Genomic DNA, 15668 nt, shown 5'->3' with positions numbered 1-15668 from the left:
TATGAATACTTTTTTCGTTATGTCTCACTGATTACATATGATGCACACAAAGACAAGCAAAGATGTCAGTTAGAAATGGTGAACAGAAAATCAGGGAGCAGATAATTGGCAAAGTGATATATATCTTGAAGTTTAATGGTACATCATTTGCAGATATCCAGATATTTCTGGAAAGTGAGATGTACATGTACATGCACACGTTCAGCATACATTTTCATTTGATGATGCTGAATATTTGCAGACTCACGGTGAAAGTTTTAAACATTAGGAATTGAAATTGGTGAAAGCCAACTTGTTTTTAATTTTCTCTTTTTTTTCTAATTTGGTTATCATAAAACCAAGTAGCTGCCACTGAAAGCAAAAATGCTGAGGAATATTTTAGAACATTTCTTGGACAAAACACCTTATCCAAAACATGAATTCACATTTTATTCTGCTCATTCCATTCACAATCCAATGTTCATATTAAAATGCATACAACCCTGTGCAAGTCAAAATTCACATTTTGTCAGCAGTATTTTTCAAAATTGACAGAGCATGCATATTTCAAATTTTTTTAACAAACTTTAATTTTAAAATAGTCATGATGCGCATGTTTTCAGATGACACGAAACAATAAATGTTAATTTGTTTTTTTTGCCTTTTCTGCCAGCCGCCACTGTGAAATCTTTGATTATACATATCAGAATGAATGGGACACATAAGTATTAGCATCAATACACAATGTGTAAGCCTATCCACATTTCTCCTAGCCTCATACACACTGAGATCACTTCTTGGACTACAGCAAATTTCTTGTGTACACAATATTTCAACAATCCGACACCATAGCATTGGCGCAGTGCCACATGATCTTCTGGATGCGCATACAGGATTATTGGAAAATCAACCCTTTTGTAAATTTTTCACCATATATTTTTGACAGTAATACATAATATTTTTATTTTCAACATTAAAAAACTATTCGCTGAAAAGCACCTTGAAGATGAGACGGCCATAAATTTATTTTCAAAAAGTTTATAGTAGATGTAAGCACTGTAAAAAGTTATGTAGAACATTTAAAAAATTTAGAAAGGGTAAAATTGATGAGAATGAAACATAGAAAAAAGGAGCAGAAAAGAAGAGTAGCAGTAGCAGTAGTTTACTCAAAGGATGAAGTGGGTGTATATTTGGGGTAAAAAACCTCAATTTTTGTATTAATGATAAAAATTTATTTAAGTCAAAATCTAGACAGTATTTTCTGAAATGTAATATTTCACTTGAAAGGAGAGTATTCATGTAGAAAAAACAACTATTTTATTTGGCATTATCCATCCTCATTTTAAAATTGTAGGGGTTGAAAGATTGACACTCTAATAATTGATAAAAATCATGATCAGCAAAATTAAAATGCCTCTTATTCAAAATGCCTCTTATTAAAAATGTAAGAGCTTTATTGCCAAACAAAACCAATTGATAGTTGTTGTGTTATATAGCATTTAAAAAACATAATGTGAAATTTCAGAAAATTTGACCCAGCCGGAGTGGAGTTAAATATTCTTTGGAAATTTTGAAATTGGGAGGCAAAAGAAGCCAAGAAATCGGGTGATTTGCATACATTTGCATAAATTAACACTTCTTTATCATGCAACTTTCAACTGCTTTACAAGCTACAAGGTAAACCCAACCTTAAAAAGATATTTGCTGTAATTTTTAGCATTTGTTCAATGTTCATCTCTGTGTATCAGCATTTGTTTGTTATTCTATCACTACATAGAACACCCAATGCTGTATTTAGCAACATACCAGTGTGAACATAAATGACCATTGTTATTGTTGATAAATGAATTCTAGTCTGGACTTGATCTGAGATCTCTTTTCAACAAAAACAACCCTGACTGTTCACTGTATGGTTTGTATTGACATGCTAAATACTGGACATTTCATAACGCTTCAGGGAGGAGAACAAGATACTGCTATAGATGCATAAAACAAACCACTGTGAATATTACCGAATTTGGCAGCTAAAGGAGTTTAACTAAACATGTTGAGTTTATCTGTCACCCAGGTAGCGTCTATGGTTCTCTTTTGTAGAGATCAGAAATTCTGGGCAAATATTGAATTGATGTTTTTTTCCTTGGCCCCCCCCCTAAAAGATTGTGGTATTTTGTCTGGCCCCCCCCCCTAAATTTTCTTGGGAAAAATGGGTGGCCCCCCCTGAAAATCCTCCACCCCCCCCCCCTGGAAGTAAATTCTGAATCGTCCCTTATTGTAATACCCCATGACCATCTTAACGGCCGGACGCCTTCAGCGGCCCTGTTCAGTAAAGTTTACTTCGTGCAATGGCCATGATCGACCCTCTTTTTACCAGCGGGCCACCTTTGGTTGCCCACTAGATAAAGTTGACTTTACGTAATGGCCCATGACCCTCTTAACTGGAGCGCTGCCTTTGGCGAACCACTCCGATAAAGTTTATTTTATACAATGTCCATGGACATAAGTTGTCTATGGAAATGAAGTTAAAAATTGCCTTACAGTCGTCCTTAAGTAACAGACGTTTGCATGGATGTGGCTGAGAAGTTTGTTGACTGGTATCTCTGCTACACGAATAAAGTGTGCCGCGTACCGGTGTTCAAATCCAAACCGTGCGGGTAAATTTGACATACAGGTTTTGGTTATTTTTCAGCGCGAGCGGGGGGGGGGGGGGGGGGGGGGGGGGTGGGGGGGGGGGTGGGGGGGGTGGGGGGGTCATCAATTTTTTTGTCTGACAAAGGGGGGGTCATTTTTTCGCGAAAAATGCAGGGGGGTCTTTATTTTTTTGAACACCGGCGACAAGATTTTGCCGGCCCCCCCCCCCCCCCCCCCCCCCCCCCCGCCTGGCCGTAAAAAACTGAACGGTCCCTTATATACTCACAAAGGGATGCATCTCTGGCTGGCTATTTTGTTCAACCATCCAATTTTCAAGTCCGGCAAACAACACCAAATAAATGTCTGATGAATAAAATGCCACTCATGTGCAGAGAACATCACCTGTACTTACTGCAATCATGTGGAAGGGATAGAAATCAGCGACCGAGATATAGGTCTGTTACTTAACATGCAAGATTTGGTGCTGCCATGAGAAATTCAGACAAATTTTGGCTTTGTGCATATATCTTTATTACTGCAGATTATGGTCAAGTCCTCTGACCTGCGAATTTTGCAGTTTGAAACAACATTGGTGGTAGCAAAATGAGTAATTTCCGAGGCAATAACATTTTTTTACAAATGGTGGTATTGGAACTTCATCACAATTCAGCCTATTACAGAATTATTGTAATGGAGTTTGATGATCTGCCCCAGTCTGGAGCTTTGCATGAATACTGTATAAAGGGATGCAATTGTTGATTTTTCTGTGATGGTTAATAAGTAAGGTATGACAGACCAATATATTGTTAAAAATCACATGACCATACATATGAACAACTGAAAATCACAAGTATGAAGAAATACTTAGATACAATGCTTTGTTCTATCACAAACACTCTGGGAAAAGTTTATGTCTAGATGTTATTTGTGAGACTTTATTTCATGTCACAAGTTGTTTGTTGGATTGTTGAAAATACAACTTGAAATATTTAATAAGATAAGTTGAACTTTTTATTGTTTTTAAACTTGCCAACGTTCATGACACTACATTCAGGATGTGTGGTGAACACTTTAATAGCAACAAATAGTTCATGAAACAAAGAAGCATCTGCAAAAATAACCAAAATAACATCAAAAGATCAGCAAATTTGTTCCTTATTATAAATATCACTGCCACTTTAGCAGCTGGATCATCAACAGGAGTGGTTTTTTGCTGTAACAAGTATCCATAACTTCAAGATATATTTCTATGATATTTCTTCAAAGTTTTATATTTCTTGACAAACTGGAAATTTTTAACATCTCACTGCTTATCCTTTAACTAAGCTTGTTTAAAAACTAAATTTCTTGACAATATTTTCAAATTTTGTTGACTCTTTTGTTGATTATAGAATACATGTATATGTAACACAAATATTTTTGAAATTTTTTTTTTCTTTTTCAGGGAACAGCATAACTTTTATGTTGATTTCACATCCCTATGAAGTCTCCAGATCCAGACTTGCGCTGTCAAGAATATCTGACATCATTTTTGATAAACTTGTGTCATTCTATATTGTATGACCAAACAGTGGTGATGTTTAACCTACCATAGATGTTTTCAGTGACATCTCCCTCTTCCCTTTCTCTATTAGTGGCTGTTGATGGGATGCATCTTTGAGCGCCAAAATCAATTTTTGTCAACTTTACAGAATATACCTCAGTCAAATTTAATCAGATTTATGCCAAAATTTTGATAAAGAACTGTAGCAAAGGAAATGTGATTTCCATTTGATCAAATATTATCAAAAACATTTCAAAAAAATTCAAAAAATTTTGTAAAATGTTGCACTAAAATTTTGATGGGAAAAATTACAGCACATCCATCCAGCTTCTTACACAAAGAATAAGAAGTATCATTCCATAATTTTGAAGGGAATTTATACGTTGCCTTAGAGTTGCCATGGTACACTTGTTTTGAGGAACTTCCTGCTTCACCTTGTACCGAGTAATGAGCACTTTTCTTACTGAAAAACATCTGGTAGGTAAAAGTGTGTAGCTTCTGACACCATTCATTATAACATCCTTCAAGAATTATGGAAACCTTACAAGAGGCAAAGAATATGCAACATTGAACAAAGTGGGGTCAGACAGGTGCTAGAGAGTGCATTTAGTAAAGTTGATGGATAGATTCAGGAAACTGTAAGATTTCTTTGCCTGCAGACATTAAATTTACTGTAAAGGGTACAGTCATTGCCTGTGTGATGCATAACATCTGCGTCATGGAGAACTTCTTGAAGAATTTCATGAGGATGATGTCAAATAATGATACAGTAATTGTCTCAAGGCTGTTCAGCACCAAGAGTAATATATTGGTGATGGTCCTAACCTGTAAACAGTGACACACTATTTGCTTTATTGGTCAATTTTCAAAACATGATCATGTCAACTGGAAGATCAGTCACTCCGACCAAAGCAGGGTTGTACCCTTCCTCTTACAGCCCTGCCTTGAGCAACAGATCTTTCAATCTGGAGAGCATGAAGATATACAGTACATCTAATTCATGTGTTGAGTTTGTATACATATAGTACTGCTTTGCTTCCTTAGGTTTGCAGTATCTCAATTTCAGTGTATTACAGTTTGTGTTGCATCACTCCCATAAAATAAATGTCCAAACGATATTAACTGGAATATCATACATTTGCTAACATACAAGCCTGAGGCTGTTGGCAGCTTCAGTGAAATGTAAATAGCATCATATGAAGTTACATATTAAACACAGATTAAGATTTGATAACTAACATTTGATAAACTAAGTTGTACTTTTCTATTTATCAACTGTAGTTTCTTGTTCTTTTTAGGGGTACGTAGGTATATTACAAAATCCTGGTGCAAGGTCACAGTTTTAAATTATACCATAAGAAACACTGATATTGCTGACATTTAAATGGAGTTTCATCAAACCTATCTTTTCATCAAAACCTATCTTTTTCCCTTGTTACTTTTGCAAAGAGGACAACGCAATTGACAGAAACACCTGAAAAATAATTGAAACTGACTGCTGCTGTCCATTTAAAAATAAAAAATGTCCGATGCATAAACATTATTGATTTGAAACTGCATATACAGGTGATTGGAACTGTAAAGAACTATGGGTCGATGGATAACTCTGTATCAGCATAAAAAAAAATAATTTCAGATGGTTTTTATATTATAATTTATCGATGAGCTTTGTAAGTAGTTTTTTGTTGTCACGTTGCATTTGTTTCAATACCCCAATGACTTCCGCATTACTTTCTTGTATAACTCTTTCACTTCATCACTGATTTTCTTCTTTTTCTTTGGTGGTGCAGTTGAACTGATTTCTCCATCTCCATCATTATCATCATCATCATCACCATCATCATCATCATCACCACCACCAACATCATCATCACCACCACCAACATCATCATCATCATCATCATCATCAACAACTCCTCTTTCTGTCACAGTAACTGTACCTTCAGTATTTTTCAGAGGAGCTTGCCTACTGGCTGTGAGCAATCGCTTGAAAGTGGGGTCATCTCTAACGATATCAATCATTTTATCTTCATATGGAAATTTACATTGACCTTTGCCCTTTTCATTTGAACACTGGATGTGATTTATGTACTTTTTTTTTAATGCTTGCCACTTACTCCTGCATTTCTTGTCAGTAGTATTTAGAGAATATGCTTTATTAATCTCACTTGATATTTTTGGCCACGCTTCCATCTTTACTTTATAACGATTCAGATCAGTACAATGCCTTTTAACAAGATCAATTAGACAACGAATTTGATCATCAGTCCAAGAAAGCTGTCCTTCACAGTGAAGTGATCTTACAGTGATGTATTTTGCAGTACTCAATGGTGCTGCATTAGCTACATTCTGCTTGGTAGAATAGTCATGCTCTAATGTGCTCTGTTGCCATATTATTGAGCTCTGCTGTTGTGCTCTTCGCTGCCCCTGTTCTGTATTGTCCGTTGACTTTGTATTCTGCGTTGTTGTAATCGAATTCTGCTGATATGTTGATGAAGTTGTTGCCATAGGTGAGGGCTTTGTCATACACGGTACACTCTCAACTTCCACAACACTGCTCAGTGACCCTGTATTCAGCGTTGTTGTAGTTGAATTCTGCTGATATGTTGATGAAGTTGTTGAGGAGGGTGAGGGCTCTGTCATACACGGTACACTCTCAACTTCTACAACAGGCCCTTCCTGAAATCCATCCATTATCGGCTGCAGCAGTTCAGCAGCGACTGCAGAGAATGGTGGAAAAAGAAAGCAAAAGGTGTATGAGAAACATTACATGATAAAACTTCTGAAGCATCTCATTGCCTCAGCTCCAAACAGTATGCACATATTGACTGCCCATATTTGGATGACATCATCTCCCCAAAACAGTCTGTTTTGCAAGGCTGTAGGTCAGAGGAGGGGATGGAGGGGATGACAACATACTGTTTAGAAGAGACTCTCAGGTCCAGGGGAAAACAAACATATGCTGTTACTCAAAAAAGCAGGAATTGTAGGTCATTGCACCAATCACAATCTGCATGCTGCTGCTACCATTCATCTGTTTGCTGGAGAGTCAGGGAGCAATTGATCACTGAGAAAACTGGTCACAAAATTCTGCAATCAGATCAGATAAAGTAAGTTGTTGTGTATTGTTTGAGGCGTGAAGAGTTGGCATATGATTTTTCAATAACTGTTGAACTGTAAAAATTATTGGAGCCCATTAAAGTTAAACAGGAACTTACAGGACCGTGGGCGCACAATAGAGCGATTATTCATGACGCTCACAATTTACATACACTGGGCGGGATTTTTCGTAGTCACGTGTGGATGATGGTTAATGCAGGGGTAAACACTATCTGTTACTGATTAAGAGGGATTTAGAGCATTCAATTATCACCTTCTGTCTAAATGTAATGGAAACCTGAACAAGGGATTTGTCTCCACGGGTAAAATACACTGAACGCGATCATTTTATGGCCGCAGTAAACCCCATCCAACTTGAGGTCCCAAGCATGAGGTCTGCGTGACTGCAGTCAGAGTGAACGTCGACTAAAACTTCGTTGTATACTACAGCATGATGATATCTTATGTATAACTAATTCAGTTGTTATAAGGAATGAATCAAAGGCAACCTTTTCGCCTTCTATCTGAAAACATAAACAGCGCTGGCAGCGTCCGACAACTGCTGCAAATTCACAAACAATGGGACACAACACCGACTATAAGTAAAGCGTGACTGTCACTGGCAGGATTTTGACCCTGGGGTGACGTAATTGGGATGAAATGTACGTTGAGGTATTACGTAAACTTTGACTGCATATGATACGATAGGCCATGGAGGTAGCAGAGATACCATGGATAGGCCTACAGGAATTCGAACGATGCATAAATTTTGTGATAAACAGAACTTAAAGTTTTCCATTGACATTGAATCTTAGACTTGGAATACTGTAAATCCGAGCGTTGATATTTCAATTTTCATGACGCCGTGGTGTATTCGCCGCGATCGCGCGAGTAAGCTTGTTCGGATACATCGCCGTCACGAGTTGTCTATCACAAATGACGCTTGTCTGTCCATGCAGTTTTTGCATTTTTCGTTTATCTGGTGACTTAAGTTCCGAAGCCTGATAACCTTTCGACACTGTCGAAAATGAAAAGACAGATGCGTATTTGCCCGCTTTTCGTCAATCACTAGTAACATTTGTTGACACGGATCGACTGGCTGTGACAGACGCAAATGACTAGAAAAGCAGTGCTGCACCCGGCGGTGGCAGTCCCCAGGTTGGTTGGTACCCATGCTTGTTACCCAAGTTTGAAAAGTACCCCTTTCCTAGAATATTTCTGAGAAAAACACCCCCTATTTGGGGCAAATCTGGGAGAAATTAGCTGTAAAAAACAAACCCTTATATTCGAAATCTAGGAGGTTAGTATGTTGACTTCCAGGGTTGACCCTGTTGATACATGTACATACATCACAAATGTTTGTCCTCACCTGATTTTAGTCACGTACAGTACTGTTTTTCATTTTCTTTGTGAGTGAGACTAGACCAGATTTAGTGTCCTAGGGAGATTATGAAAGGACTACCCCTAATCTCGGAGGTTACTCTGAAAAAGTACCCCTTTTTCTCGATTTCACAGACCTAGAATCTCCGAGATGACTGAAGAAAAACACCCCCTTTTCCGAGAATTTGGTAACGCGCATGGGTACCCACCAACCTGGGGACTGCCACCACCGGGGTGCTGCACTAGTACTGAATTTCAAAGATGTGCCAATAGTAACAATAGTGCACATGGTCTCAAATATACGGTAACAGAAACCAATTTGCCACTTACTTTTGGGTTCAGGAAATAAAACACTAAAACTAAATTAGAAAAAGATTGATGTCTAAAGGATTTTCTGGGGCAATATCGAAGACGCGATTGACGATACGATCACTTTTAATATACTTGCCGAAAATGATCTTTCAGTGTAGGCATGGATGTGTCCATGGTGTAGGCTAGGCTAGCTGTGGAAACGCAGCTTTCCGTGGCGTGCGTCTATGCGGGTAATAAAAAGGTCAGCCCCGCCATGGTGTAGGCATGACTCCGAGTCTTCTCGACCGCGGGTCATCCGGGTACTTGCTGTTTTTTACGTCATTTTTGCGTCACAGCGTCGTGGTGAAGTTCGGATATTTCAACAACCAAAGCAATATTCAAAGTTTCAATATACATAAATGACATAACTTTTAGTTCTGATTTTTTCCAAACAATTTCTGTATCATTCGCTCTCCTGTATCGTCTGATCTCTCATTCATGTTTCTAATAGACGTACGGTGATGACGGTGGTACCGAATAATAAGGATAAGGTGTATACTGGCAATAACGATGGTAGCAATTTATCTGATTTATATTGAGCTACATGCTGCCATGTTTGTTCGGTTGATGCTGCCCTATCCCTGCATACCATGCTGTTTGTTCCCAGCGTTATACGGCCTCCCACTACACAACGTCATATTAGGGCTAATGCTGCCCCAGCTTCGCTGAAGCAACCACTTCGATTGAACAAGGAAGTTTGTGTGTATAGGCGCAGATATAGGAAACGTGATACCGCACCGTTCAAGCTCTTTCAGGATTTACCGTATTTTTGGTTTATATTCTCAACTCATCATAAGCAATTTTTGTTACAATAAGAATACAAACTGAATCTTTTGTTTTATTTGTGGAATTGATTGTGAATATGCGTTGTACCTTCAATGAGGTTTAACTTGGATGCTCTGTCTGAAAAAAACGTCATATCAGTGGCTATAGTATATACGTTTTTCTTGCGCAGCACAACAAAGAGTCCAAGCTGACTCCGTTTTTTGCAGTACATGGCCAAATATCTAAAAACCTGTTGCTGCAAAGTAACACGTTTCTATGTTGAATATTGTGGGCATATGAAAATTCCATAAAGGTACAACGCCGTTGGCTTTATCAGCAATATTTGTTTACAATGTCGGATGTATACCTGACTGAGACCTAAATAGGGTCATAACTTTGACCCTGAGATCACATTTTATCAACCATTTAGGGTGATTTCGGTGACATCGTCTAAGATTCAAGACCAGCAACTTTTATGTCAAGCCCTGACGTCACATACTCTCAATTGCAAACAGGCAATTTTTGTTCATTTCGACATTATCTACTCTATCATCAAGCTTACACTGTCAAACTCCGTGTGACAAGGAGCCGTGATACGACCTCTTATAATTTCCTATCATTTCGAACACGTGATCTTTGACAGAACTAAGACTGTACACTTGTTTTGCACTTGCCATTGGTGGATGGAAATGACAAGAGTGATATCAGAACAATTTTCAAGCCTTTTAGCACCCAAATGTCTTGTCACAGGAAGAAGCATAGAAAAGTTGCGCAGTACATTATCTCCCTTTGCTGTCCGTTTAGTGTGAAAAAAACGGACGACATTCTGGTGGGGTCCTGGGGCCGTCGTCCAAAGGCGAAAATTTTACGCATTGTTCGCATGACAAAGTCATGGATATGTTTAGGAACTGTGATTTTAGTGTAGAGTTATCTATAATACGCCGACATCTCATTTATGTTCACAGATATCAGCGAAATAATAAGAAATGAAAAAAAAAAAGCGATTTGGCAGGTCGACAGAGCAGAAAGTGCTTCCTATTTGTCTGTAGACATGACCAAGCCGCAGCTGTTAGCACCTTTATAGTGTGATTTATTGTGCGTCGTCTTTGTCATGAATATTGATGACTAGCTAGCCGTTGGGAAGTAGTTTCAGCGTCATTTCTTGTTGGTCGTTTGCAACGGTAACAACTACGACTATGCCTATCCCACACACAGTTTTCCTATCCGAAGATCAAAAGGAAGCAACCCGCGCTTTCTTTGCTCGATCGGGATGGGAGCTTTGTCTTATTGATCAACGCTCAAGTAAAGTACAGAGACAGGCAGATGGAAACGTAGTGCAGACAGAGATTTTGCCTCCTCCGGAAGTGCCAACGCCAGAAATACAGAAAGATGAAGGGTTGCACGAATGTCAACATTGTTTCGCCAGCCATGCGTCACAGCAAGGGAGCAGAAATGGCTCCTTCGCATCACAACCCTGGCCTGAGAAGAAGCATGTAAAAAGACTTTTGGCGGTTGATAGACAAATAGCAAGGCTGGAAAGACCCAAGATATCTGAAGAAGAAATGCCATGCCTTGACTAACAGAAACGAAGTCTTCACCAGCAGGAAAATGCGCGACTGGGTGCTGACCAAAGTTCGAGGTTTATACCCAAATCCCCAAGGCGTTCCTTATTTGGGACGCAGGTGCTATTATAACCACAAAAACGGCCCTTGTCAGGACCAAATGTCAAACGGTCTTTTTCAGGACCACTACATACTCCAAAAAAGAGAAAACCGTGTATCGTTGACTCCTTCCCTGGATGTACGTACATGTATGCGTGTTAGTATTTGTTGTTTGTAATCTTTATCTAATTGCATTGCTCTGATAAAGTCGGTGCTTATACTTGTCTTGGCCAGTGGGGTAAACATCGCTCTGACCACGTGATAAATTTGAATAATCATGATTGACAGTGTCGTGACATTTGCAAATGGGGGTCAAATGCTCGTTCCGGAACACGCTGTTGAAAATATATGCCGGCTCTGACAAAAATTACGACATTTTCAAAGTTTATTTTCGACCAGACTGTATTCGCTGTATATTCATAGACAATATATGCGACATTTGGTGACGTCAAACAGCTTGAACACGGTAAAATGACACAATTCTTGGACCAAACACGGCACATTCGATCAGTAGCGTGGCTTTTTGACATTTGCATCGAATTACTGTAATCCGGCATTTATAGGGGAGGTTCCTGTTTAAAGTTAAATGTAGTCGTATTCCGTTATGTCAACTAAATTCCGTTATGTCAACTAAATCTTGAAAGTCAAAATTATGCATTTTCAGTGTTTTCCTCAGTTTACTTAAGAGCAAAAAAAGACAAAAAGAGACAAAAATTCTTGGCACATACTAACATTGTTGTATTGACTGTGAATTCTCAATTGCATATTTAAAGTCTGGTGAAATCAACCTGGTTCCACAGACTAAATAGCTTCCAGGGGCAATATTGTTACACTCGCAACACAATTGCAACATAAAAGTACGCACAAGTGCTAAATTTTTTTATATTTCTATGTGCGGTTTCTGTTGGGTAGACTCTCCCGTTAGCGCTACGTCAATTGAAGAACATTCTTCAACCTAAAGAGTATGCTGCAAGTGCTGTCTGCTTTAATTGTTAAACGCAGGAACTTGTCTTGATTTAAGTCCATTGTGGACTTCTTCCCCGGGAAGATCGTGCCCATGACGCCTCCGTGGATAGACAACGCCAACACATCCAATACGTCACTACCACAGTCACTTGTGATTTGATACATGGCTGCTGCTGTGTGGTACGGATAATGCATACCACACAGCAGCGGTCATCATATACAAACCACAAGTGACTGTGGCAAATACACCCTCTGATGGGCATTGCTCCCTGACTGCCTCGGTTTCAACCTGGAAGTGTTGCTCGCTTCAATCAATGGGCAAAACTTGTAGCTTTATTGGCTCGCGAAACCGAAATTTCATGTCAAAATTTTTATTCACACACATGGCGAATTGTTTTAATAGAATTTTTGCCACATTCAAGTTTTCATCATATTTTGACAGTGTGGCCAGCGTTAACGTAAACTCTTAGTATGATACTAATCACGTAAACAGAAACTCTAGAGGTTACTCCCCATGGGGAGCTTACAAAGGTGTGAAATACTTACTTCCCGTTATGAGATATGGCGTCAGGCAAACATCAGAAACGCGAAAAAAGTCGACTGGACACAGTTGGGGGATACGCCCACACTGCATTTTTCCTTTGTCATACTACATGTAATAATCTTGTGCTAAACGATAACTGAAATGAACATTACTGTTCTATACACCATCAAGGGTATTTCTGTCAATTTTCACCATGGGTGTTTCACCAGACCTTGAGGTAACACAGTAAGCAGTAGTATTTTCACAAGGTAACTCCCTTGATAACATATGGTTGAATTTCATATCATTTCGGCATAAAGTTTCAAACAACAAATTAAAGTCAGCAAGGTGCTTTAGGGAAGTTGTAGTACACAAAAAAAATGGAAATTTCGTCCAGAACTGCATCTGTGGTAAAAATAAACCTTAAGCCAAATGCCAAGCCCTAGCCCAGAACATACAGAGAATGATGGCCATAGTGGGTGCTGCATATGGATTTTCCAGGGCGTAACATTTCTTTCAAACTGGGCAAAGACTCATTTGTTTCATACACCTTTTATTGAAGTTATATTGTATTTTGTGACTGGATGCATGTGTGCAGGGCAACATTCAGATATTGCACCAGTGTATAGCTTGTCAAAGCAGCCAATGATATATCCAATGGTTTCAAATTTGTGTACATACATCTATCCATCCTGAGACACCAACAGACACACAGAAAGACAAGTGAATAAGAAGTAAAAGATTATAAAAGAATAACAGTAAGGCTAGCAGACTGATATTATGTCTATATAACAAAAGAGTACTTACCATCCTGTTCTACACATGGTAAACCTCCATTGAGAGCTACAGATTTAAATTTCTCAATTATCACAGGATCTTCAGCAAATGTCTTCAAATGTTTACTACCTGTATTTGATAAATTTCAATGAAAGCTTATTTGGCATTTGAATGTATGCCTAGAAGGTAAAGAATTAAGAACAAATTTTAACACATTGATTTCAAAGTCTGCCACGACATTGACAGTTTGTGTTGCACATCTTCCTGACTTAGATGGGAATATTACTGTTTGATGTGTAAACACCTAAACAGTTGTTTAATTCATTACTTACCAGACCACACAACTTCCTTTCCATTCCAGAACATCACCACAAGTGATGGTTTTGACTGTTTCGCCAAATTGAGCCATTTGTCTACCTACAATAAAAAAAACCCCAAATTATTAATATCAATATTAATGCACGGCTTCATGTCAAAGAAAATATTTTTGAAGTCTCCTGTATTGATGGTCAGTGATAAAACAAATCAGTTTATAACCACAGTTATCTTAATAATAGCTATTGGAAACATAAATCATATATAAAACAATGCAATACAATGGGTACAAAAACGCCATAGTACATAGTCCTTGTATTATATTAGCTGAAGCATAGACCCTCGTTTTTCTCGAGGGTCTACGGCTGAAGCAAGTCAGATCACACAGTCACACACAGACAATGGAGACAAAGACAGACTGTGACAGACGGCAAAGTACTTTCAGTTTGACTGCGTGTATGATTGTCCACTTGGTCAAACGGATGACATACATGTAAATTTTTGGTCATAAAAAAAGTAATGTTCCAGATTTGGTCTAACCATATAGCCTCGGGGGGTCTATGGTCAAACACATGTAAGATTTTCATAACAAATACAAACTTTGTATTGTTCCAATGTGTGGATATTATCACTGTTCACATTTCTGTACCACTATTTTGACTGTATTGTTTATATGATTAAACTCAAACAAACTTTTACGTTAACAAGTCATCGTTGATGACACAGTCCCCACTTGTTCATTGGTAATTTGATTACAGGTCCTTGGAGAGCAGGGATAGAGTCCTGTTCATTGACTGGGTCTGTGATTAAAAGTACTGCAATACAGATGAGGCTTAATGGCCAAGAATGAGCTCCATGGTGGTGAAAACATAAAATCAATCTGGGCTGCCACCCTAATTACAAAAATGACTTAAGTAGTAATTAATCAACAGGATGTTGCAAATCATTTTTTCATTCAATTATAACACTGACAGATTATCACCTGTATCACATTTCATCACCTAGATATCACCCTAATTATAAAAATTCATCAAATATGCAAATAAGCAATCAATTTGTGCAACACTGACATATGTCAATGTGTGATATTAAAACTCTGTGTGAAAAACATCTGTACAAAGTTTCATCAAATTTGGCACAGTTGTACCAGAAACAGCACTCTAATCCCAAATTATGCAAATTAGCATTAATTATGCATGCCACACCAATATAAATCGACTTGCATATGTATGCCATAGTGTAGTATCTTTGTACTAAGTTTAAAAAAATTTGGCACAGGCATATCTGAGATATCTGCATTCATCAGCCCCTATGCATGGACATAGCATTATTCTTAATTATCTTTTAATTGGCCATCCTTGAGCCCCTGTGGATGAATCCTGGAGACCCTGTGGATGGATACAAATACAGGAAATAAAACGGCTGTCACACGCTATTTTTGATCGGATCTTTACACAAATATGTGACATAGGGATTAATATATGAACCAGCTTTCAATGCACTCGCTCCCGGCATCGCTGAGAAATTTACGTGAACGGACGCATGGTCATCAAATATAGGAAACGAAATGGCCGCCACGCGGCCATTTTAGAAAAGATCAAAACAAAAATCAATGTGCATATGTATAACATGTGGAGTAATCCATGTATCAAGTTTGAATGGAATCGCTCCCAGCATCACT

At 38.4% G+C, this 15668-nt stretch overlaps 1 protein-coding gene across 2 annotated transcripts in view; it reads right to left on the bottom strand.

Annotated features, from left to right (window-relative positions):
* Positions 1-3522: 3522 nt before the first annotated feature.
* Positions 3523-15668, bottom strand: part of LOC139149401 (DNA mismatch repair protein Msh6-like) — a 30558-nt gene continuing 18412 nt past the window's right edge. For both annotated transcript variants that reach the window (XM_070721143.1, XM_070721144.1), the window contains exons 4-6: positions 14005-14089; positions 13703-13801; positions 3523-6870 (exon numbers count right to left, since the gene is read on the bottom strand). In XM_070721143.1, the coding sequence (XP_070577244.1) occupies positions 5855-6870; positions 13703-13801; positions 14005-14089 (1200 nt within the window). In that variant the 3' untranslated portion in view covers positions 3523-5854. The remainder of the gene's footprint in view (positions 6871-13702; positions 13802-14004; positions 14090-15668) is intronic.

Source organism: Ptychodera flava, chromosome 14 (genome assembly GCF_041260155.1).
Source record: "Ptychodera flava strain L36383 chromosome 14, AS_Pfla_20210202, whole genome shotgun sequence".
NCBI lineage: Eukaryota > Metazoa > Hemichordata > Enteropneusta > Ptychoderidae > Ptychodera > Ptychodera flava.
This window is presented reverse-complemented; position numbering and strand designations above follow the sequence as displayed.